At 39.4% G+C, this 27278-nt stretch overlaps 1 protein-coding gene across 3 annotated transcripts in view; it reads right to left on the bottom strand.

Moving 5' to 3' along the window:
• Positions 1-5026: 5026 nt before the first annotated feature.
• msrab (methionine sulfoxide reductase Ab) overlaps positions 5027-27278 on the bottom strand; it is a 68474-nt gene continuing 46222 nt past the window's right edge. For 2 of the 3 annotated variants that reach the window (XM_008399961.2, XM_008399962.2), the window contains 4 exons: positions 25958-26064; positions 14101-14270; positions 11770-11793; positions 5027-10310 (listed from right to left, as the gene is read on the bottom strand). In XM_008399961.2, coding sequence (XP_008398183.2) covers positions 10091-10310; positions 11770-11793; positions 14101-14270; positions 25958-26064 — 521 coding nt within the window. In that variant the 3' untranslated portion in view covers positions 5027-10090. The remainder of the gene's footprint in view (positions 10311-11769; positions 11794-14100; positions 14271-25957; positions 26065-27278) is intronic. The other variant, XM_017302484.1, reaches the window with a different exon arrangement.

Raw genomic sequence — 27278 nt, 5'->3', positions numbered from 1 at the left:
TAATATGAAGTTTTGACATCTTTTATTTCACATGATTACAATGACGACACGTGTTAATGTATGGGTGCTTGTAAGTCCAATTTCTACAAATGTTTCACACCATAAACAGATGTTTGGAGGAATGGTCTGAAAGCTGTGGTTAAGAAAATCCTAAAATCTTTACATACAGTTTGTGGACATCTTCCCGACTCCAACGAAAACATCATAATCTAAGTGGCCGTTTTCACACTTATTCTGATCTAAGAATGGTAGAACACAGCTGGAGGTCAGATCTGTCTCAGATAGTGAAAACAAACAAATTAAAAACAAAACAAAGATCCAGTTTGGTCGTAAAAGTGACAGTTTTCTTCTTGAATAATACACCTACCATCTGCTGTAATAAAAGGGTCTTGATCCTGAGTTTTATATGATTTCAGCACATATTTCTGGATATGAATTGAATGTGGTCTTATCAAATTAAATTGAATTTGTGTTGAGGTGACATTTGCTGTGAATGTATTGTCCATAAGCCACCTGAGCTGAGCTGAGTTGAAAAAATAACCTGATATAATAAAAGTAAATGGGAAACTTTTGGCTCCAATGCTCAAAAATAAAGTGAAGATAATAAAGAAGACATAACTGAACAGGACCAGATTAATTAAGTTTCATTTTGAAAAACACAGCGCTGAATAATATGCATGTCATTTTGAAAGTTTAGCCATTTTGAACAGATTTCCCTGATCTGTATATAAAATAGAGAAACAAAAAGAAAACCTCTGATACAAAAACAAACAAATATATTTTTACTTTAGTATAAGGAGTTCAGAAATTACATTGACGTTTCTGTTTTGTATAATGATAAATCAGTCAACTAATTTCACTTGATTAATTCTGCCTGACATTTCATATGAAGGAAATTATTTTTTTTTTTTACAAATTAAATGCATCAGCTAAAATCTCCCATCATATTCAGGACATAGATGCACATAAACGGATAAATGCAATAGGAGGTACTTTATTATTCTTTTTGGAGAAAAACAAAATGGTGTTAGAGGAAAAAAAAGCGCTGATGCATAAATAAATATAATGTTGTAATTCTTTCATCTTCAGTTAGATTTAAAACTACTATTACCAACAAACAAAATCTCAGCACATTGTTTATCTGTTCTCTCCTAAAACTAAAATGAATCAGTGGGTTGCAAGAAAACCCCAAACCCACTTTGCAGTTTTTTATTTGTTAAAGTTTAAAATATCCAATACATTTTGTTCCACCTCACGATTGTGTCCCACCTGTTGTTGATTATAATAAGAAATAATAATAAGATCTTTATGTTTGAAGCCTGAAAAGCAGCAAAAGGTTGAAAAGTTCAAGGGGGTCAAATACTTTTTCAAGGCATTGTATATGTATATGTATATGTTTATTTATATGTATATGTGTGTGTACATTTATATGTAAAAATCCGCAAAGAATAGATTTTTTCAAAACTGACTTTCTCAGGGAGCAGCACGTTCACCAAATAAATGTTAAAGTATTAAAACTGATACGTAACTGTTGAACTATTTAAACAAAAGCTGATGTAAGCTGCCTCATGCATCATTTTGACATCTGTAAAGAAAAATGAGGGAAATCAGATGGAGAAAATGCAGGTTTGAGCTCCTTTCAGCTGTTGAGACTCTTTTCTTCCAGAGAAACACCAACAGTGTGTTTGTCCCATGACTCAGACTTTTAGTTTAAAAACAACCACTGAAGTTTTGTCTTCACCTGATCCAGATCTTTATTGATTGGGTCAGGCACCATTAAGCCTGCGAAGATCCCATCTCTGAGTTTTCTCGTCCATCCATCACTCCGGCTGCAGCGTCACCTTCCTCACATCTCGTTTCACGCTCTTCCTCCTCCTCCTCTGCCTCCATCCCCCTCTGAATGAATCAGTGCTGCATCAGGGTCCAGCATGCTGAGTCCAGCTTCACCAGCATGCATCGCTACCCAAGCATGAATGTTCGCATTTCCTAGAGCACTGATAAGAGGTCTTGTGTACTTTACAGGTAATTTGAAGTCGCCTCACAAACTGACCAGGAAGTGCAGAAAATGAGAGTTGCTGGTTAGATTACGAGAACAGATGCTATCTGCTGCATCTCAGATGCCTTTTTCACAGTTTGCTGCAATAAAAACCGCTGAAACAGGCTGATTTGACTAATGTTAACAAATAGTAACAACACAGGAGACTGAAGACCTGAAGGTTGATAGAGTTTGTTTTAAACCACAATCTTTGAAAATCCCATTTGACTTCTGTCTAAGAATAGATTTCCTAAATTATCGGTGAAGGGCGTGAATAAACAGAGAGTAACAGAAATGTATAGCTCAAGGTCATGCTGGGTAGGAAATCTGGAAATAGCACACTAAATCCACTTTGCTTTATTTAGAGCACTAACTAGAACCTCAGGTTGTGACACATTAGTCCGGTCACCTCTTTGTGATTAAGTCCTGTCGTTTCCTCTGCTGAGCATCATCAACAAGCAGCCTGGAGCTGCAGGGGCGTTGGTCGAAAGTTCAGGCTCTAGCATGGCCTCATGACTGAACTCAAAAACAAAATATTTCATTTTGTGACAGAAGGAATGATGCTGTATCTGCTAGAGAAAATTATTTAAACAATGGTGTTCAATATCCAAACCCAGAGCCGTTTAAGTCTTGGAATACATGCAAATTTGACCGGCCTACACATACGGGTATGTTTTTAATTGTTTAGGGCAATGTGTTCACTCAAAAAAAAAAAAAAAAAAAAAGATGATTAGTTTATTAATGAGCAGATACACAGAAAAAAACTAAATTATTTTTGTGTTTCCACTTAAAAAGAATCAAATTTTTGTGGCTCGCTTTTAACTAAATAAAGTAAATAAACTCCATTTTTATATATATATATATATATATTTTTTTTTTACAAAATTATAAAATAATAAGACAACACACGGCTCTGACATCTGGCTGTTGTGTTTATTCACCCGGGTCTGCAGAAGAAGAGATTTACTGGTTCTGTCTGATCAGCACTGATTGGAACACACTTGAGTCCAGGTGTTATTTTTCAGTGAGGTGCTTGAAACAGTGAACATAAATGTATTTTTACTAACAGGCATCTGGTCGGCAGCAGATTGATTGATTTGATTGACTCTAAGTTCAGTTTTTTGGCTAATCTTTCTGCTTGATTCAGAGTTTGGTTGGTTTTGCATTAAATCATCATTTGAAAACTGATTTGCGTGTGCGGTCAGACTCTTTGATGATCTGAAATATCGAAGAGGGACAAAACAAAAAGGTGCAAATACATTTTCTTTGCACTACACTCAAACATCCTATGAGTAATGCATCACAAACTATCATATTCCACAAAAAAATGTATTAAGCTATGATGTGGAAATGCAAATTCTGTGCATGCTAAAGCAGGAGGAGTGTTGTCTCTGCATTCTTTGCCCATCTGGATCGAGAGGTCAGGAGTTGCAGTTGTGTTGACAAAAACATCAATAAGAGTGTGCGCGCGCATTGCTGCGTACCATGATCTTGATACCCTTGAGCTCCTCTTTCCTCTGTTGCAGTATTCTGTGGTTTGACCTTTGACCCGGCCATTTGGCCCTTCCAGTGCTCACGACTCCCTGGTCATCCAGCTGTGAAACAATCTCTGTGTGTTCCTGAGCACATCTGTGCTCTTGCTGCATCCTGAAGAAGCTTTGTGCTCTTCAAATAAAATTAAAAAGGTCAGTAAACACATTTGTTTACCGGCTAAAGAGCCTATAATGCGGATTATTTAGCCGTTTCCACCTGTATTATTGGCCTGTTTGTCCCGGCCATCAGTCTGCAAGGTGAAATCTGCTCCATAGTTTCCCCCTCAGATTCCTTGCTCCCTCTGCAGAGGACCAGAGGAACTGCATCCATGTAGACAGTTTAATTTAACTCCTTTTACTTGATTCAAGGACAAAATCTATGATTTTTGAAAGTCCACATAAAAGTTTCAATCTTTTGTGAGAAGCTCCACAGTCCACACAACTGGTAAATGTTTTACTTTGTGTTAATTACTGACCATTTAAAAGATATGCAACATTTCAAAGGATTTCAAATAAATATACAAACATTGTCTTTTGAAATGTTGCCTGTATTTCATATGGTTATTGGAGCTTTATTTAATTTATTTCAGTTATACATTGAATATATCATCATATTCAATAAATGTTTATAATATTGAAAGCTTCATTGTTTCAGTGAATTTATTTGCTACATTAAACACATTATATACCTCAATTGCACACAGGCTGATGTTTTTAAACCTTACTTTCTGGTAATTATGATGATTTTCCATTTACTGTCAATGAAAACATGACATTTAAGATCAAAATATAAAACCAGAGTAATTAAAAACATTTTTTACATACAAATATGGGCTTAATGAAAAGTATGTTTTATACCTGCCTAAAGGTTATTTTCAACAGGTAATTTTAATCGGACTAATGAGTCCAACTTGAACAGATATGAACATCAGAGTTGACCGTCCCTCTAACCCACGACTTGTACATGTGTAGGGTCAGGAAAAGGGCAGCTAACATGTCTGCAGACCCCACACATCCTGGACACAAATTGCTTAAACTTCAGGTAACTCTAACAGTCAGTGTTCAGACTCATACCGTTTGCACTAATTTAATCTTATATAATTTCATATATAGGAAAGGAAAAAAAAACATTTAATGCTATCTTTTTATATATATTTGTTCAGAGGAATGTTGAATTAACATGAAATTCCTTATTTGTGTACACAAACTTGGCAAATCAAGATAATAATATACGTATAAATCTGATACATTTAGCTAAAATCAGATGTTGTGAAGGAAAACTGCCTGATCCACAAATTCTCCATGAAATAAGAGATAATTTCCAGATCAGATCTTAAAAGTGTGGCAGTTTTTACGAGTGATGCACCAATCCACTTTTTTTTTTTTACTTCCGATACCAATACAGATATCTGAGATTCAGCATCAACTGATACAGAAAAACAGTGACTGATTGATTTAAAATGATTCTTTTTTTTAAACACAGAAAAAATGTTACTGAAATACAAATGTATTTGATATTACCGCACCAGTACTGCACACTTAAACACACCAGTAGCTTCAGAAGTTTGGTCAAACATGGAAAAACAACACAAGTTTGATTTGTTCAGTCGGTGTAGTTAGGAATATAACAACCGATGTAACAACAAGAGGTTGAGTACTTTGGTCAAACGTGAAAACACAACAAACCTTTCAAATGGTTCAGAAAGAGCAAATTCTGAATATAATACAAAATAAATAATAAATCTTGATGTCACTCAGAGAATAAAGCATAGAATTAGACTGACTAGATCTGCCGTTATGGATCGGGCACATTGATACCCGATAAAGAATTTTTTTCAGTATCTGGATCGATACAGATATAAATATCAGATCTAGTCGTTTGGCTCGGTGTGTAAAAATCACGGCCACAGCCGTAAAACCCTCCAGTTTCTCCCACTGCTCTTGGTTCTTTTTGAACTTGGTGGGTCCCCACTACAGCACACAGGGCCCCATTTTTTGATCTCCTCCCATCCCTCCTTTTTTCTCTCCTTCCTCTATCTCTCTCTCTTTCTCTGTCTCCCCCCTGCTAGGATCCCCACAGCTGCGTGGACCAGGTGCGTTCCGCCCCGACACACACGCACACACACGAGCGCGCTGACACACAGGCACACACACACACACACACCCTTACACCCGCCAACGGACGCAGCAGGAAATGCCTAATACCAGTTTTAGAATGATGCCACTATGCCAGCTTGACAGGGAGGCTGCAGGATCTGTCACGAGAGAAGGCGACAAAGACCGAGTGAGAAAGTGAGACAGATGGAGGGTGGTGTCTCGCCAAATTCTGGGAAACTCAAGGAATACGAAAAAATACTTGCGCTAATGAAACTTTTGCTTTTACTTTCCATCCTACAAGGTGTCCACATGTGGACAGTTTCACTTCCGTCCAGCTTCAGCTGCACGTCTCTCCCCGGGATCGTCGTGCAAAAAGGAACTTCTGTGAGAGCGAGTGTCTGTCTGAAGCGGGCCACGCATGTGTGACTTTATGTGTGGGTGGATGTACATGTGTTTTATAAAAAAAAAAAGTACCAGTTATTTTGGTCTGTGGCTCACCACAGCTCACACTCTCCTGTGTCTTGTACTGATCTCACAAGGCCTGAGAGAACAAGGGGGAAAAGTGTGTGACAGAAAGAAAATGTCAATGAACAAGGCCAAATATGCAGAAGAGATGAAGAGAAAGTGAAGTCGAAGGGGAATTTCTCACTAGGATTTATCTGAAACGTAAAATCATTTTTTAAAAATCCATAACAAATCTAAATGTGGCCACATTTCTACACGCTCTTCTTTATTTGTTGTCCTCCTTGACGTTTCTTTGTGTTTTTTTATATATATTTGAATAACTTTGACTGTGTTGGTGCAAACAGCACAAAATTTGACTAGGTTGCTTATTTTTGGGTTAAACAACTACAGATGGTATCAACCCTTTCTGTTCAGCACTGATGGAAACTCCAAACTATAGATGTTTCATAAATAAGAATTAACCAGTTACTGATGAAGTTATGACAACTTTATAAACCATTATTAGTTATGGACAAGTAATGTAAGTAATCAAATAGTGACAGAGTATTGTATTCTCTAACAATAATGTGTTTATTAAACATTAATGAATATGCTATTACCTTATGAACACGATGCATAAATGTTAATATATTAAATTAGTTGGCTGGAATAACATTGCAAATTGTTTTAAGATTTTAGAAGAACAAAATCTGAGTAATGTTATTAATCTGAAGTAACAAAAATACAACAAAAATGTCAAAAGTTTGAAATATGAAAGTACAGTTAACAACCAAATTCATCCAGTAAAGATTTTGGGCATCATTGAATGTTTATTAGTTATAAATGTGTGAGAAATGTATTTATGTTGATTATGCAGTAATTTTAAACTTTCTACCATCTGCACTCAGTCAAGTTCAGGACTGGAATCTGGATCTGAAATATTGAGTCTGAGCTTCTCAAAAAAAGTTCAAAATTGATGTTTTAGGGCTTTTTTTATTTTACAGTTGAGGTTGATACAGTAAGGGTTTAGGACTCACCAATACTGAAGTCAGCATTAAAAAAATTGAACTTTTATCTTTACTTTTTAAAACAAAAGTTTGCAAAAAACTGTAAAAGTGTAATAAAAATTATACTGTATGTTTGACAGATGGTGCTGGTAACATTTATTCACATCTAATTGTTTTTTTTTTACTTCAAATTAATAATTTTAACACCAGTTGCTCATTTACAAAATGGAATAATTTTTTTCTAAGACTAAATAAAAAGTTTCATTATCGCAACCTTTTCAACAAGCATTACTTTTGAAGTTTTGAACATTTATTTTTAAATCGATTGCAAGCAAAAGTGACAGAAAACCAGATTTGGATAAACTTTGTTAAATGAGGCTTTAAATGTTGTAACAATTAGAAATATTAGTTTCTAGATGTTTCATCTAACTGCAGCAAAACGTAGATCTATAAACTACTGACTTAGTGAGGCTGTAGTGAAATAAGCTGAATTTTTCAGTTGTGATGCGACGCAATGTGAAAATATTTCCACTTTGTCCTGGTTTATTAAATAAACAGCATTTTAAATTGAGTCTATAAAGTTGGCTGCTACAGCTGCAGCAGCATTTCTACAAATCTGCTTCATCTTTCTTTAAGTTTCAAATGAAGAAAAGTTATTTAGAGTTGGCCTCAGAAGACCACAGCAGCCCCATCACACCTTTTATTAATACACATCTGCGATGTGAAGTAGATGGTCGTTAATAGCGTCATGTTAAACAGACGTGTGACTAGCAGCAGCTCACATCTATGTGTTAGTTTCTGTTCAACTTTTAATCTGATCTACAACCTACAAGTTCACGTTTGAATAAATTGTATTTTTATCTGAGCTAAAAACTTTGACTTTATGTCAGTCAAAACGAACGACTCTCCTACAAGCTGCTGCTATGATTTGTATTTCGAAAAGCGCTCATTAGGAATTTACAACAGAGTTAATACATTTATGGCTTATTAACACTCATAGCACTTACTGCAAATCCTCATATGTTACTCAGAAACCATAAACTGGTAAAAGGTGAATCATATTTAAATCATGCTGAAGGATTTGGAAGGAGCCGTCTGGAGGTGACTCTCCGAGGTCAGTGAGCAACGACGCAGAACACCCACCGGTTAGCTGCAGCAGCAATGCGGTCCACGAAAGACGTCTTTGCATTACTTTGGGTACGAAACCTAAAAAGACTGCCACACACACACATAGTTGACGCATACACAATCACACACCCTGCTGACACCTCAGTGTGGCCACACTCTCACCTCAAACCTTTCCATTCACTGAGCGACAGGCCAAATTTTCCACCAGCGGATGTTTTTTGAGGCCAGCTTTTGTTTGAAGAAACACAAGACCTCAGTGGGGGCCGGAGAAAGCCGCGTTTTCTGGTGGATACTTCACGTTTTGTTCCACCGACTGAAATCACCTTTTATTAGCTTTTTGTTACTTTTGTTTATCTGAATCAGACATAAGTTCAACATTTTAATGAAGCTGACTTTTCTCATGCGTCTCTTCTGACGTTAAAACAATAAACATGAGGCTACTTACAAAAAAGACACCCAAAGCTGAACAACACGAGTTTGTCTTTCCATATATGGAAGTAAAACACCAAAACTACAGACAAAATAGTATTTTTTTTAGCTCTTGCTCAGATACACACACTCCAACAGGAAGAGTGTGGGTGTTTGGGAACAGCTGCATGGAGAGGCATCAGACCCAGCTTCCTCCTGGTGCAGCGAGCACCAGCTCTCCTCCGTTTCTCTCTTTCACTCCCTCCATCTTCTCATTTCCTTGACGTTTAATTATTCTTTTCCTTGTTTCAAAAAAAAATTTAAAAAATCTGCTCCTCTCCTACACAGCGAGACAGTATCACACCACCATCTCATGTTGGCTCAACTTGAGATTCAATCTGCACCGTTGGCAGAAAGTAGCAGGCTTTGGCATGCACACAGAAAACAGTGCATGTTGCAATGCAAACACAACATGCGTACGTACGTGTGTGTGTGTGTGTGTGTGCGTCTGTCCTGTTTTTGTCCTCCTTTCCACGTAATGGTGAAACATCAGCACATCACCACTTGAAAGCCTGAATATTGCACAACATTTTCCTGTGTCGAGCTCTAATCGCGGCGCTCGCTGGCAACGTTAAAACTTTCCTCCACTTGCACAGCTGTGTGAGGTGAGGCTGAGATGACTCAAGAGGCAGATGGACAGAGCAGATAAAGATTCAAGATGAACATGGGGAGGAAGATGTTTTGGAAATTTGACTGTTGCCTCAGCGTCTCGGTTGTAAAATGTCAATGGTTGAGATGGTCTTTGATGACGGTTATCTAAATGATAAACGGATGCTGCATATGTTGGCAAATTTGCGCACCATATGAATGTTTCATCCCCCGGTTTGAATCAAGGCCAGACAAATCTACATGCACAGGTGCAAGAGAGGCTGAGCATCTCCGTGTTTCACTTTCCCTTCCAGTTTTCTCTTCCTGCTCCCAAACGCTAACGCTCCGCGCCGTCCCAGCCGGTATTCCTGTTCCTTTAAAGCCTCTTTCAGCCACTTTCTGTCAGCAGCACGCCCCCAGTGCACAGTAACTGCACTGAAGACACTCAGCAGTTATTTCTGGGTTTCCTGTGTGTCATGCGGTGGTAGCTTGAGCTAGCTAGCATGGCTGACAACACACAGGCTGACAGGTGCAGCATGTCACGGAGTGGGCCGTCAGCCAGAAAGCCTGTGGGCCAGTTAGTAGTCAACTGGGCCCTGCAGCACGTGCTGCCCTCCACCCGAAACACGGCTCCAATCCCAGAGGGGCAGAGAACAAACTCTGTCACATTTCCTCAGTGGAATTAAAAACCATTGTGTGTGAGAACATGTGTGAGCTCGCCGCGCCACACAAACCCGTTTTAGATTACCTTTTTATTAACTTTCACATGACTACATGCACAGTAGCTGCGCTTATTTCCTTCTTCTCCCTCGACGTTGAATCGTCACCCACAGATCGGACCTGGAGTTTAACCAGCTTGCAGGGGCCACCAGGATTTGCCCTCTCTCCCCAGCTTGCCCCCAAGCCGCAGATGCAGGAACCCAGACAAGGCTGCACTTCTCTGGGCAGCACAGAGACGCCGCTGTGCTCTGGTTCCTGGAGCCCCGACGCTCTGATTGAGACCGTGTGCCCCTGCAGGAACCAGAGGGAGGGGAAGGGAGAGCATGGGAGGGGATGCGAACACATCTGGCATCTGAAAAACCCCGCACATAGCTGCTCATATCATCAGGAGATAAATGTACAAGCAATTAAAAAAAAAAGTAGAAAACAGACATATCTAAAGCATGCCTGCTGGAGCTCTACAATTTGGATGAAGCAATTATGTGAGCAGAACAAGACGGCACAGCCATTCTCCAGCTGGTAGGACAGCACAACTCCAAGCTATTGTTCTATTTATACATCCTACCAAACAACGCCGTGCTGGTGTCTGAAGCAACAAATTATGTTACTGCAAAGCACATGAACAGGAAACGCCAAAAAAACAAAGCAACTTTCAATCATGTGTATAAATACAGCGCAAAAATAAGTTAAGATCTATTGATGTCGTCAAAGGGAAGTTAAATAGAAAGCTGCGAAAAGGAGGACACAATAGAGAGCGTATCAGTGCAAGACATTTTGCGTGGGTGCACGGCTGTGCAAGGTGTCTTTTTGGTGTCTTTTTGCTCGTTTTGCGTGGGCGCTCCCCTTTTGCATTAGGCGGCGGTACAGGACGGCGTGCGGAGCTGCTGCTGCTGGTGGAGACGTGTGTGTGTGTGGGTAAAAGTGCAGAGAACCTCCGATAAACAACCGACACCTTTATCTCCACGTGGCCCACTCTTTCACAGCGCCACCTGTTTTCACAAACCTGCTCAATCCGTCATTAGGAGGGTTTTTATTGAACCTATTAACTAAGAGATGTGTTCTTAAAAGGTTTGAGCGAGAGACGCAGTTTGTGGCCAGCTGTGGGGCCATTATAAGCCCATCTGCAGACAATAGGCTCTGTCTGATGGGCACACAGCCTGGTTCCTGTCCTGCCTCGCCCCACTGTGTTTGTGTGGATGCCTATATGACAGTACCATGCATTTCCATGCCCCTTTTTAACCTATCACAAAGACACCACACACTCCTGCAGCTATTTCTAAACGTGACTCATTTTTGCATGAAATTTTCGCAGCACATCTCGACTCATTCTGAACCTCGTGTGTGTGTGTGTGTGTGTGTGTGTGTGTGTGTGTGTGTGTGTGTGTGTGTGTGTGTGTGTGTGGCAGAAATCAGCAGCAGCTCGCTGAGGCCACTGGTGTAGGTGGCGGAGAAGCTGATCACTGATCCCAGCCTGCGATTAGAGCTCGTCAAAACCTGAGGAACTCAACAAGCTCGTTTTATTAAAAGGTTATCTACTGTTAAAAACAAAAAAAAAATCAAACTGACATGCAAAGTATAAGCAGGCTCTGGAAAACAGCTTGTTGGCCAAACCACACACCACTCAGAGCAGTTCGATCAAGCAAGCCGCAGCTCCACATGCCTCGACACACACACGCACGCACGGCTCCTGCATGCAGACACATGCAAAAATATCTGCCCCAATACTAAAATAGGCCCGGGGAGGTTGCACCTGCACCTGTGCCCTGGTCCACACCTACACACAGGTGTCAGGATGTGACACATACACACAGACAGAGAAAGAGAGATAGCGGAGAGGGAGGGGGAAAAACAAGAGCGGGGTGAATCACACTACTGCGGTCGACCAGAAAGCTTTTTCTAGATATCATCTCTGTATTTTGGATTCTAACCATGAGAGTGATTTTCATTTTTAACTACACTTTCGCAGCCGTGTGTTTAATTTTAAAAACACGGCGTGCAGAACGGTTTCCGGAGAATTCTTGTTTCTTTTCTGAATGATTGTATTTTTAAGATGTTCAGCTATACGTTGTTTTTTTTTTGTTTTTTTTTATCCTAATTGTGGTTTTGCAAGAAGTGGGGTGAGGGGTTCAGCAAAAACCGAACCAGACAAAGAGCACAGAGGCTCAGAGTTTCTCATTCTGCTTTCTAAAATGAGTCCTCTCTAAACGCGCGTCTGAGTCACAGATGTTCCCTCGCTGCTGTGGCGCGTCCCTTCTCAGACGGGACAAAATAGTTTATAAATATAGCATAAAATAGTGGGCAGGTGTGTGCATAAACAAATACTGACGCATAGAAATAAATCATCCATGCAACAATCAAAAATATGAAAGAGATTAGGTTTATTGTTTCTTAAATGAGATAAGAAATACAGCTTACAGTGTGTCTTTTAATTAAAATTTATACGAAATGTTATAAATGACAATAGCAATAGAAAACTGGATATAAAGCAATCGATTTATATTTAGCAATTGTTTCACAGTTATTGTACGTCATCTGACTCAAAGCACCTTTATATTTGTTTTCTAGATTGTTTTAGTTTAGAAAGTTTACATAAGAAAAGTTTTGATAATGATTTTTAACATGAAAAAACAAGTGAAAGTCGATCATGTTTAAGAAATACCACCACCGTGTGGACGTTGAGTGTAGCTGCAGTCCAAACATTTTGACTGTTTCTCTAAAATAACATCAGGTCTCTGTTTTACTTTAGTTTACCGATTCATCTTGAATGTTTTTTTATTTTTTGTAAAAGAAAAATAAGCACTTTTTGTGTTATAAATGTGACTTTTGCAGCACATCTCCACACTTTAGCTGAAAGTCTAAATATGTAATTTCAGGCTTATTAATAGTTCCAATACATGCGGATAACATAAAATTATATAAAAGACACTGTTTATGTACACTCATTGGCCATTTTATTAGGTACGCCTGTTAGATTACCTGGAAAAACTAACAGCGACTCAACCAATCACATCACAGAGTGAAACCTGGAAGTGGGAGAGTGGAGCTAATAAAGTGGCCGATGAGTTTCTATCATTTCAGGATTACATGCAACAACCATCCAGTGGTTAAATGTAGATATACTGGAATTAGAAGTGGGCGATATGAAGATCTTGGGTCTTTGAGGAACAGAACAAAACAGCAGAGAGATGGCACGTTCATCTGTTCTATGCATTACTGCTCTATGCTCTGATCAGTTTTTCTTTAGCTTCACAAATTAGCTTTAATGTAGGAAGAGAGTGTGTTACCTGAAAGGTGTACTTTATAAAAGTAAAGTATATTTTTGAGCTGAAGGAAACATTCAGAGGGAGAGTTAACACCAGAGAACCCTGGGTGTTGTGCAGGATAAAAATCAGATGGGTGGAAATTTTTTTAAATGACTCACCATGGTGTCATTTTTTAAACCTGACATTTTATCAGACGGTGCTCACTTTTGTGGACTAGAGTGTCTTTATTTTCCCCACAAGTTGGAAAAATTGTGCAAACTAATATTAATCTGTCTGAAGATGTTTTCTGTCCGTTGGGTTTTTCTTTCTGAGCTTTTTGAATGATTGGAAATGGTGATAAAATGGTGATTCTGACTTTGATGTAAAAACCAAATTGAAAAGGTTCATGGTGTTTTCTCGTCATGTCGCCCACTCCTAACTGGAATCAAGTATTTTCCAGTTTGTCGTATGTTTTTCAGACTGAATATGCAAAAGATAATAAAGAGTGAATATGCATTGAATGTTATTTCTGTTTCAACTTCTCTGTTGCATTTCACATCTTCAGGTTCTGTTGCTTCATACGTGTTAAATCTGTCACTAATTCCATTTCCTTCTTATCAAAGCTCCACTTTTCTTCAGTATTTAGGTTTCTTTACTTTACTCCATTGTTTTATTTTCAGTCTACTGCTTTAAACTGTAATATTTTCACAAATTTTTAATATTTTTATGGTACATATATTTTAGCATATTTTAGGGTGTTGGTTCATTTTGTTGCTTTTTGCTGAACAAAATTCCTTTTTGTATCATTATAGTTATAATCGCCTCCACACACGCCTTACAGCTCCTCCTTGCTGCCTCCAATGGGACAGGAAACCCCGGTCCCTTTAAGGCCGCAGTATCCTTTGGGGACCTTCTTCAGGTACTGCTGGTGGTAATCCTCCGCGTAGAAAAACTCCTGTCCCTCCAGGATCTCAGTGGTGATTGGGCCGCAGCCTTTCTTATCCAGTTCCTAGAGACAAAACACGGAAACGTAAATCCAAGCAGCAGAAAAAGTCAAATGCTGAAATGTCTTCATCTGCAGCAGAGCATTCCCAGAGGTTTGATCCCAAACATTCAGGATTCCTTTTATTTCCCAAAATGACACTGAAATATGCTGACACTGAGATATAAAGAGACAAAAGCCTCATAAAAAAAGATCAAACTAAGAATAATTCAATACACTACATAATTTTTAAATCCGTAACATTTTTATTTATCTGTTGAATTCATAGAATACATAAGTAATCACAATTATTCTTACAGAATTGCGTCATTATTTGTTTTAATTAATTTTATTTGCTGCTGTCCATCAAAACATAATTCAAATTGTCACTTTGACTGTCACTACAACTATAAAATCAAACATAATACCTCCAAAACAAAATGGTTCTAATTATTTGAATATGAATTATTTTACTATACATTTATCTAAATGATTTGTATTTAACTGATCACTAAACCTCCATCTTTAATGTTGAAACACTTTTTAAAAATTGTTTCTTTTCTTCCAAGCATTCAGTTTTATTTTATTCTGGGCCAAAAAGTTCCATAATCCAATTAATATGTCATTTTTACATAAATAATTAAATTTATGTAATAAAAACATACACAATAAATACAAATACATGTATTTCAAACAATTAAAATATGTCTTAAAAATTAAAACGTATTAAAACACAATGGAATAATCAAACACCAAAATTATTGATTAAAATTTCATTGAATTAGGTGTCAAAATCATACTACATTATTTCAGTATTTAATTATTCCACAAAAAAATGAGATAGTTGAATAAATCTATATCATATAGTTTTACTTAAATAAAAAAATCATGCTTATTAATATTGTTTTAAATAAAATAAATACATATATGTTTAATTATTAATTTAAACATTTAAATATTGATACATCTGTTTATTATTTTTAAGGAATTGTCATTTTATTTGAATGTCATTGTAGTTAAAAAGCATATAAAGGATTTTATTTGTGCTGAATTTGCCCTCACAGCTGTGAACTTTCAACATTTTCATTTCACTCTCCTCAGTCCGACTGCAAAGTGACTGAGTGACACTAGAAAGGAATATCAGCTTCTTCTTATAGTGCAGCATGCCTTCTGTAGGACAAAGCATCAAAGAGTATCCGCTCGCTTTGAGAACTCCTCAAGACATTTTCACGCTTACCTTTTTCTAAACATGACGAGAGAAACCTTCAAACGCTCTAAAACAACGCTTTCTTCCACACACTGAGCCTCTAACAGCTATATCAAAGCTGTACCTGCTGCGCTGAGTGGTTTTCTCCACCTAATAATACAAGCGTTCAGTCCTCTATAGATCGCTGCTGCTGGAGCTGACGAAACAAGCTGGAGGAGCACCGAGACTGTTTGTGGGCAACAAGTAGGTCTCTCCGCGTCAGAACAGTTTGCAGCGCTCTGGAGGTTTGTTTTGCTTTGTGGAGGAGAACGCCAAGTTCAGCAGGCATCAAGAGAAAGAAGCAGAGCGCGTTCGATACGGGCTCAACTTGTTCTCATCAGCCTGCATCCGCTTTCTGCAGGATTTATAGACTTTGCTCCTCATAAGGAGACAAAAGTTTGTATTTGACATGTTTGCAATGTTGGTCGACAAACAAAAGTTAAATTATTCGAGGGAAGCATACATTCTATGGCAATTTATTTAAAAAAATATTTGTTTACGTTTGTTGAAACTGTCACTATGTTCTGAAACATAGTGACATAATGACAGTGAAATAATCAGTGAAAAACTGAGTTTCTCTGCCTTCTCCCAGTGCTAACAAGAAACAACCAATCAGAGCCAGGAGGCGGGTCTTAGTGCTGTCAATCATGCCATTCACGCCCTCAGTGTCCTCCGCCATGATTGACTACAGCTTCTCCCCGTTGTGAATGCTAAGTTTAGTGGGGAGATAAACAGTTGTTTTTCCGCCATCAGAGCATTTACAATGTTGATTGACAGCGCAAAGACCCGCCTCCTGGCTCTGATTGGTTGTTGTTGGTTGGGAGCGGTGCATTTCTTTCGACAGCTCAGGAAGAAGGATGAGGAGGAAATCGAGCTTTTCACAGATTGTCTCTTATATACCGTCACAATGTGCTCAAGTTTTGATCATAGTTGGACCTTTAAGGTTGTTAAAGGTTGCTGCATAAAGACTGTAACTTTAAGCTTTAAATGCTGCCAAATCAGACAAATGTTTCAAATGAAGAGCTTACATGTGAGAAGTGTGTAGTATGTTCATGCTGCTTTGAAAAGCATGCCAGAAGATAAAGAAGGAATGCATGTTTCTGCAAGAGAGTTGTAAGGACAGGTGAAAAACACAAACAAGAGCTCAGCAACGGCTGAGTTCTGTTCTCCTGACAATGCAGAGGATGTTAAACTTTAATGAAAGGAGCTCTATTTAAAGATTCATTACAGCCTCCGATTCATCTAAGAGTAAAAGGAAATTTTTATTTGAAGAGGATTAAGATGAGATTACAGAGGAAAAGGTCAGACAGCTTTCTGAAAACAGAGCCGTGGGCAGCGTGAGACCTTTCAGTGAGATAACCATCAGAAACTGGTCAAGAAAACCTAACAGATGAAAAAGAAACATTGTTGAACTCGTCTGAGGAAAACATTGACCTCAATTATGTCTTCTCACTGAAAAACACAAATTTGAATCCTAATAATGACTTTGACTGCTAATACCTGCATTTTAACAAATTAGATTATCATTGAAAATGTTTGTTTATAATTTACACAAACAGTGTAATGCATGAAAGCATTTATTTTTGCTTATTTTGATTATAATGGCTTAAAGCTGATGAAAATCCAAAGTTAAGTTTTAGAAAATTTGACAAAATGGTTAAAGTAACACAAAAACGTAGGACAACTGAAATGTTTTCCTTTGTACTCAGACATGATGACTGCTTGGTTGTGGCTCCTTTAGCCTGAATTAATGGATCAGTGCAGCGTGACATGGAAGGATCAGCCTGTTATTATTGACCCTCAGCTTGTCTGCACCGTCGGCTCTGGTGGGGACGTTGTTCCTGTTTGCTGACCAACCAATCACAACGATCCCATTGTGATTGGTTACACAAGCTACAGTGTACCGATAAATAAATCACCCAATAAACAACAATAGCTTCAGTGTTGCCAACTCTGCAACTTTCTTGCTGTTTTCAGTGACATTTCAGATAAAAAAATAAAAACAGTATTGGTCAAAATCAGAAATTGAAGGTCAAAACTAAGACAAAGACAAAACTAACTTGCAAGTAACTTTTCAGCACAACTTAGGCATTTGTTTTAAGTCAATGATTCTTTAATATTGAATTTAAAAAGTACTAGCTATAAGTGAAAAACATCAGTGGAACAAAACATTATAACTTATAATATGGGAAACGTGTTTTGTTCCCCTAGTTGATTATTTTATCAATATTAAAAAGTTATTGACATAAAACAAGTTTCTATATTGTGCTGAAATGTTACTTGGAAGTTAGTTTTGTCTCATTTCAAATGTACTGAAATATTTGCACTAGAAGTTAAACCAGAAATACTTGGAAAGATTTTTTGTTTTCAGTGTAACATTCGATTTAATAGAAATACATCACGTAAATATATATATGTTTCGTGTTTTTGATGGGAAAAACAAAGATAAACCACCTTTTGATTACATTTAATTTAACCCAGCACATTTATTTCATGATGGAAACTTTAGCAGCTCAGTTTGAGGGCACCGCTGGTTGAGTAACAGACGTGCTGTGTGCGTGTTTGTCCACATGGAGGCAGTGTTGCACCGGCTCAGCGTGGCAGAGCTGGGACTGATGCAGAGGAGTCAGTAAATCAAAGCTCAGAGCCCCACAGAGAGGCTGAGGCAGCAGCTGACCTCTAACTCCTCAGTGGCTGCTGCTTCAGTGTGAGGGCTCTGGTCTCCCTGCAGGATCCAACCAGCGCAGCTTTTAACAAATACAGCAGACAGATTCACTTCACCGCTGCACACTATGCACTCACAGCCAGGAAAGGCCATATTTTGATGATTTGAGGCAGCAGCGTTGTGGAAAGCCGGCTGACGGAAGCACAGAGCTGCACGCCGTGGCCTAATTAATCAGTTATCACCAACAAACCACAGTCAGCGCCGCAGAACCCTCCGGGGCGTTCTGGACGGCCAAGGAAAGGTTTGCTATTCCGAGCCAAACACACACCTCCACCCTGACGCCCCCGCACCACTCCCTCGCTCTCCATCCAAGCCTCTACAGCAGTCACAACACGGCAGCCATTTTAGATCTATAAATCAGAATGCATGGCGTCATGCCACTGTGTATAACCTTATGTGGCTTCACTTTCTCTCTCTCTCACTGCAGCAGCGGCAGAGGAATGGAGGAAAGAATATGGAGGATAAAAGCGTCCAACATGGAGGGAAGCGGAGTTAGCTAGACGTCTTCAGGTTGATGCTAATCGGGATGTTTGGACTGAAGCTGGCGGAGCCGTTCGGGTTCTGTGCATTAGTGGCTGAAAAGCGACAGAAATCAACTCTGGAAGCCATTCAACACACCTAATATTGGGATGTGAATCCTAAATGTAAACTAGAAACGCATCTCTGCCTCGGCTCAGGAGGTTTTAGGAGAAAACCGGAGTCGGATGTGAACCAAATGTGGTTAAATTTAATGTTAAATTCAGAGTTAAAAATCTCGAAGTCGTCCTGAGTGAGAAAAACATCCCTGAGTGTGTGAGGCCAGAGCGGCGCTCACTCAGCCCAGTCAGCCCTTCCTTTCTTCACGCCTGTCGGAAACACTCCCGTGTCAAAGACATGGCTGAATGGGTGCATCCCTCCTCCTCCTCTTCCACTCTCTCCATCTCCTGATGGATTTTTATTCTCTTGCTTTCTCTCTCCCTCAGACCAACGCTCCAATGTCCTCCCTGCTTCCCAGCCAAGCGAGAGAACCCCTCCGCCCCCCAGCAACGTCGCCGTTGCCACAGAGGCGACCCCGGGACACAAATAGGACGTGACACCCCGAGAGAGGGGCAGAGGTGGAAGAGGAGGGAGGAGGAAGAACATGTACTCTTCCCTCTTCTCTTCTTTACCCCATAGTCTTGTCTCTATGCCTCCTTCCCTCTGAGGGCCTTCAGCAGAACAGCGGTGGGGAAGACAAGTGCCCTGACGTAGAGTTTGTGACACTCCATGACTCACAGTGAAGACATCTGAAGATGGATACGACCTCAATTTGACTGTTTTCTCAGCTTCGCCACAAAAACACGAAATCTCACTAGATATGTTTAGTCTAGTTTCTAACACAAATATCTTAGTTCTCTTGAAATAAAACAAAACTATTTTACAGAAGCTTTATTTAATAATTTCTTAATATTGATAAAAAAAATAGTTCCACTGGCAGATTATTTCATGTATAACATGGAAAAATTAGTAAAATAATCTGCCAATGGATCTTGTACTTTTTTAAATCATTTTATCAATTTTATCATTTTGTCAATTTTGTTTACTTAAGCCAAGTTCATACTTCTTGCTGAAAAGTTACTTCTAAGCTAATTTTGTCATATTTCATGTAAACTAAGATTTGCATTAAAATTATACCAAAAATACTTAGTAAGATTTTATTTTTTTGCAATATATTTTTCTAGCAGAGCAGTAATCGTACTAATATAAATCAAATCTCCTGTAGCAGTCTGTATTACAGTGATTTTGAAGACGCCTCTGACTAAAGACAGTGTTTCTCTAAGACAGTCTCATAAAGAGGCTGATCAGGGTGGTCTATAATTTTCTTTATTTTATGTAAAAATGTAAAAATCGCTGTGCAAAGCAACTTCAAACATATTCATGACTTTGATACCTCATATAACTAGAGCAAAAACATGGTGCTCTAGTTATATAAGACTAAAATGAAACTTTTGGACCTGCATGCAAAGCGCAGCTGTAAATGAACACCGTAAAATTGTGATGGCTGCATCATGCTGTGGGGATGAGTTTCTGCAGTAGGACGGCTGAAGTGAAGGACGGGTGAAACTAAATGCACAAGAATCCTTAGAAGAAAACTGATGTGGTTTAGATCGAAGCAAATTTGTGTGTTTTGATTGCCTAAAACTACATTTAAAAATAGAAAAGATGGTACAAACACACCCAGAAAGCTTTCAGCTGCAACTGCAGTAAAAGGAAGTTTTACAAAGTAACACATAAATGTGGAAGTCCCACCTGTGAGATAAAGAAAACGCATATTTTTCCTTTCACTTCTCAATTGTGAGCTACTCTGTGTTGAAATAAAATGAATATGTTGTAGTTTGCGGTTGTATTGTGACAAAATGTAAATAAATTTAAGGGGTTTGAAAAACCGTAACTGCAAAAGGTAAAAAAAATTAAAAACAGGAAGCAAAGCAAAAATAGTGCATTACTAAAGATATGGACTGAATTTAGTTTGCATTTAAGAAGCAGAAAGTCTTAGTAGCAAAGTTTAGATGTATCAGTGTAAAAATGTAGATTTTTTTTCCTCGTAAAGAAATAATTTAAAATGAAATCTGCTGGATCATTTCTGTGATGGCAGCTCATTACATTATTTTTACAATATGAAACTGAGTTTTGTGTAACAACATGTTTTCTAGGTGCAATCAAAAATTTCTATTTTGTCCACCATGTGTTAAGAAAACAGACCAAACATTTACAAAATGTATTTTAGTAATTAAACGGGTTAAGCTACCAGCAGCGTATAGCTGGTGTCCTCTGACAATGGCTCTGATTTTCTCTGCATTTCAAATACCTTAAACCTGGGAATTAAGCTGGTTTTAGGTTTGTGCATTAAAATAAACACTATATGTAGCGCTAAAGTTAAAAAATGAAAACAAACTGCAAATTTCCAACCGAGATGAGCTCATTTAAATAAATCTAGACGTTAAAAAGACAACAGATGAAGGGATTTCCATTCCCATCCTGCTCTGGATTCCCTTCGCTCTGATCTAAAACCGGAGTGGCATCGACTGCAGCTGCACACCTGAACTCTGGAGTTCAGAAAAAAAAAAAAAAGCCCTTGAACATCTTAAAAATGTAAATACACTTTTGAGCACGCACTGCACACATCAAAGCTGCTCTACGGTGAAGAGGCGCTAGTAATAGACAGACCGTGGCTCAGCCTGGAAATACATGAAAAAGCCTGACATGGTGCAAGCCGACGAGCGCGCTGCAGCCCCGGGGTCGCCCTCTGTGACCTCAGAGAGGCAGAGACGGCAGGACGCAGAGACACAGATGAAAAGAGGGAGATTATGAAGAGGAATGAATGCAAATAAAACACATTTAGCTGTTGGAAAAAAAAAAGAGGAACGGAAGATAAGAAGGCGTCCTGAAATGTGCCCGACGGATGAAGAGATTTTTATTTTCTGCTCTCCTCATCCGTCTTTCCCTGCTGCAGTACGGGTCAGGATCCATTTTAGTCAGGCTCTAATCTTCGCCGAGCCCTCCTACATTTTGTGAGCGAGGAAGCCAGCACTCCTACATCCCTGAAGCAGAGAGGGATGCACGTGCTTTTTGGAGCGAGGGGATGAGCACTTAAAATTGTTTTATTGTTGTTTTTTTAAAGGCAGATGTGAAGCGGAAGAAAGAAAATCTCAGCAGGTCCGTCCTGATTTCATGTTAAAACGCGTCTGAAGAGAAATCCCAGGTTAAGAACAACTCATTTAATTAACGGACGTCTCAGTACTACCGATCAGTTTATAGGAAACGGCAATAACTTTTGCAGAAATTGGGGAACATTTAGAATATCAAAATGCCACTTTTGAACACTTTCCGGGAAATAAAAAGCAAAAATAAACTTGTGACTAGAAGTCTGATCACAAAACCTGCTGATGCTCCCCAGCCTCAGGCTCCTGCATGTCACTTCTAACCTCAAATGCCTTTTTTTCCCCTCCACTCATCATCAGAACTTCACTCCCCTTCCCTCTTCATCCCGTTTTCAAGCTCATTAAGTTGGGATGCTTTATCAGAGGGCACACTCCCTCCTCCAAGGCCCGACACACACACACATGTGCATGCACAAACACGCACGCCATATTCAAAGCTGGCTTGATAAACCCTATTGTTCATACATGCACACACACATATAGGAGCCCCCGTTCATCCATTTTTCTCTCCAAACCCCTAACCCATCCCTAAGCCCCCCCGCCCCACCCGCCACCTCCGTCTCCTCCTAATCAACTCTTCCCATCCCTTCTCTCTCACCCTCCACTAAACCCTACACCCCTCACCCAGCTCTGGGGAGACACTTTCAGGCAGAGAGGGAGGGATGAAGAAGAAGGGGAAGAAGAGAGATCGGGGAGACGGAGAAAGAGAAGCACTCCTCCTCTCTGCTCTGCTGCCACAGCGGCTGGGCTACAGAAGCCTTTGATGTTCTGCAAATTTCAAATTTCATTACAGAGAACCCCCTTCTCCCCAGCGCTCCCCCCTCCTCCTCCACTAACCCTCCCTCCCTCTTCGCTCTTGTGCTTAAACAAGCTTTTCTGCCTCACTCTCTTACCCCCCCTCACCCAAACCTCCCCCTCAACGCTGAAGTTAAGGAACTGAAAGCCCTGCAGAGGAGACTCCTCATATGGGTTAATTATTCATTGGGCTGCGCCTGTATGTGCCAGATGTATGTTTGTGTGCGTGCATGTGTGTGTGTGTGTGTGTGTGTGTGTGTGTGTACGTCTATGACTCACGGCCCCGGCAGTGGGCTGGAATCTGGATTTTTGCGATGCCTGTCTTATCTCTGGTCATCATCCACTCCCTCTTGTCACTTCAGTGAACGAGGCTCCGTTTCTGCTGCGAAAGTCTTCCAGACCCCGAACGCAGCAGGAACGCCTTCATCTAGCTTCGTCCTCAGACAAGTGTTTGAGAGCAGCGCGCTGCCATCTTGGTTGGGGTTGTGTCAGCCGCTTTAGGAAGATGGGAGCCCCAGTGGCTTGTTGATGGGAGCGAGGTGACGTTAAAGTGCTTGACAGATTGGTTGTGTCAGCAGCGTTGGTGGGGAGAAGGAAGGAACGAGTCTGAATGTGTGTAGAAATGCGTTTTGAGAGTCTCTGCTGTAAACCTGCCTTGAAATCAATAAAACAAAATAATATAACTGTGCTTTAATATGACCTTGCATGGTTTTATAAGCTTCTGATCCACGTTATTACTGTAGTTAGGCAGTAATAAGGTGATTCTGTGCACCAGATTATCTAAAAATAGCAAGTAAAACAGAACTATGTGTGTGTGGATATATTTCTTTTACTCTGATACCCTTAAATAAATTCTGTATCAACAAATTGCCTTCAAAAGTCATCTAAAACAATCCACCTGAGTGTAATTCAGTTCTGTGAAGGCCTCAGATAGAACATTAGAGAGAAAGTACCAGGAATACAAAGGATCAGAGCAGACAGGTCAAGGAGGGAGAGATGCAGATGATCAAATAAATGTTGGGTTTTAAATCAATATTTCAGGCTATGAACATCTCAGAGCTCTGCTCAATCCATCATCTGATGACGGAAAGAGAGTTTTAATCAGAAAAGCCTTTAAAACTTTGGAGAGATACACAGCTCAGGTGGGAGAAACCGTTACCAGGACAACTACAAATTATTTTTTTCCAGAAGTGCAGTGAGATGAAATCCACCGTTGAAGGGAAGCAATAAAAACTCGTTTGCAGTTTGTTAGAGACAGAAAACAGATGGAAGAATCTGAACACAGCATAACTCTCGATGAAGCACGGTAGTGGGAGTGTCATGCTCTGGAGATGCTTTTTATTCAGCAGGGATGGAGAAGATGACGTTACCTCAAAACTCTTTTCATCAACGCCCGATGTATGAGGAAGGATTGTGTGTGTTTTTTTTTTTTTTGCAAGCACTGAAGTGTCAAAAATGGCAGCAACATTGATTATTATATAATTAATTAAGTGTAAAGTCGATTATAATAAATTGTTCTGCCTGCACAAAATAGTGCTCTTTTGTTCATTCATGGAAATAGTAAAAAAAAAAAAAACAATATACATAAAAAAAACACACAAAAATATTTATTTTACACCTACAAATAAAATAATAATAAATATCCAATTGTAGCAGTAGTGTCAACAAAATTAGCCTATGAATAAAACCAAAATTATTCAAAAAATATAATTAAAAAATCACAAAATCTCATACATTTTAAGACATAACTTGAAATATGAAATCTTTATCTGGCTCTAAGATTATAACTGAGTTAGATACACAAACTGGTTCTATAGACAATCCCAGACTAGAATATTCCACACCAATTGCAGATTTAAAAACTGTTTGAAATTCCTCAAACACTCATGTCTGAAAAATAGAAAGAAAGACTCATAAATATTGCTTCTGATCTCATTTTGCCTTGTTCCAGTGAACTCAGTATCTCCACCTGCTGGATGTTTTGTTACACATCTTTTGTGTACAGAATTTTAATTGGCTTTAATTGGCATTTCATGATGTAGCTGCTCAGTTCAAAGCATGAGAAGCAACTAAAACTCATGCACTGAGTTTTAGTTGAAAAGATAAAGACAGCTCCATCAGCTTTAATGAGCTTTATGTGTTTCAGGAAGTCAGTGTGGGACATTAGGTCAGCAGAAAGAGAAAAAAATGTCTCTGGGTTCTGTGAACATTTTTAGTTTAGTTCAGGTTTTGGTGTGAATGTAGAAAGTCTGAGTTGCTCATCTCTTAGTCTCATGATGCCTAAAACACTGAGGGTGCCTGGTTTATAAACACAGAAAGTGTGTGTGTGTGTGTGTGTGTGTGTGCGCGCGCGTGTGTGTGTGTGTTTCAGTTGACAGCCTGTCAGCAGTGACGGCCTCCTGACATGGCTTCTTCCCTCTTTAGTTTTCTCTGCTGTCCTTCCCCGCCTCCCTGTCCCTCTGGTCCCAGCTGCCAAAGCTCCCCTAACCCCTGACCCCAGCTCAAGGCCAAGGTTGAGAGGTTGTTGCCACGACAACATAGCAGCCCTCTGATCCTTGCCTGCTGACCCAGAGCGCCCAACGTAACCAGGAAGATGGTAATTTGCTCTCCTTTGCCCCCCCGTCAGCTAGTCCATGAAAGCCATTTAGAGCTGAGAGGAGGAGAATGAGCCAAGAAGATGCAGGGATCAATTTTAAATGATGGATGGATGGATGGATGGACAGATGGACTGAAAGAACAAAAGGGGAACGCGTGTGCTGCTGAAAGGAAATCAGTTGGGATGACCTATTGACCCCCCTCCCTTCTTTCAGCTTAAAAAGATGGAGATGAGTTTGATCCAAACAGAACTCGTTTTTTCAAACTAAGAGGTCAAAACTTAAAGCACTGACTAGTTATTGTTATTCAAATAACAAAAAAACGGTTAATGAGTGAAATAAAGACATCAGCTGCATGAACTTATTCCTATTTGTTTGAAGTGTTTGTTTCTTTTTACCCTTTCGTCAATTCAAACTCACATGGCGATGCCATTTTAACCAAATACTTTTATTTTGTACCTGTAACTAAAGCAGATTTCAACCTTTTACTTAACTTACATTTTAGATACACAAATTTAAAACTTTGAAAGAGTTTTTAACGATGTGCAAATACCGTGATTTAGTGAGTCCCATACAAGATCACCATTGTGAGCCACCTAGCACTGATCCAGTTTTAGAAAAATCCTAACGGGACACACACACATGTTGGCTGGTGTGTGTTTGTGTGTGATCACCTTCTGGAAGGCCTCCTTGCTCTTCAGTGCAGCCTCCTGTTGAGCTGGGCTGGACGAGTAAATGACTGACCGATACTGAGTGCCGCTGTCATTGTGCTGCTTCATGCCTGCAGAAAACAACAAAGCAGGATGAACACAGCAGCCACACAAGGGAAGAACAATCAGAGGATGGAAACGTTCTGCATGAATACGTCATCACACTGCATTTTCATGAAACGAGAAAACCTGCCAATACCGAGTCTGAGCTTCGTTTCATTTGCCACGCTCAGGCCTGATTAGTCCCGGACATGTTCAACCTAGAAATCCCTTCAGTAGAACTTGTCTGACAGCATAAAGCAGGCCACATTTTGTTTAAAAGCAGCGTCTTTTGAAAATTACATTTTGTATGCACTCAGATTATCTTCTTCCAATATAATTCTTTAGCCAATCAGAAACGAGCAAAAAAGGAAAAACAGAACAATTCACAAAAATCTTTTCACAACACTGTAAAACATAAGATCTGTATCTGATTGATATTACTTACTTTTCTTTACTCTTTTTAATTTCTCAATTAATGCCAAATTGGTTTGGATAGTTATTGTTTCTTATTAAATCAGATTCTCATTAAAAAACTGTGGTTTATTTAATTGACTGACTTTGTTTATTGAAACCTTTAAGTATCACAAAAAGTAAAAGCCGATTTTAATTCGCAGAGGAGCAAATATGACTGTAGGTAGATGCATTTTCGTCTCCTATAATCTGAGAGACGCTCTCAACATTTTCATCAGATTTACATCAGTGGGTTTGGAAGGAGGCCAGGCCTAAAGCGCCTTGATTTAGAGGGCTAAACAGCTTCCATCACTTCTAAGGTTTTCAGGAGCTACAATCCTGAGCAGCTCTTGCATCAAGGAATGCATCTTTGTGCAACTCTCTGCTGGCTGCAGCGTTTGCTTTTTGTCCAATTCTTATGCTCATCCATAACTGGAAATGCTGCCGTTTCTGACTGGTTGTTATGAGCTGCAGTCAGTGCAGGCTGTAACAGAAACGCCTTCCAGCCAACTGAACGCACCATCAGCTCCCTGCAGCGTTCTCCTAAAGAGGCACTTTTCCCTTTCAGGACTTCTCGAATGTTTCTTATTGTGTTAGGTAATTTTCTGGCACTAATTCAAGGAGAAGCTCTAGCTGTAAACCCAACAGTGATTGCTAATCACCTTATAAAGTTGACGTGAGAACGAGTTGGCAAACGCCTTCTTGGTTGCACATCAAACATGCACCAGTGTTGGATTCCAAGCTGTGTTTGAGCTCATCCAACAAATCCGAGTTTCAACATAAAAAAAGAACC

The sequence above is a fragment of the Poecilia reticulata genome, linkage group LG22, assembly GCF_000633615.1.
Source record: "Poecilia reticulata strain Guanapo linkage group LG22, Guppy_female_1.0+MT, whole genome shotgun sequence".
NCBI classification, from domain to species: domain Eukaryota; kingdom Metazoa; phylum Chordata; class Actinopteri; order Cyprinodontiformes; family Poeciliidae; genus Poecilia; species Poecilia reticulata.
Note: the sequence above shows the minus strand (reverse complement) of the source record. Positions and strands in the feature narration are given on the sequence as shown.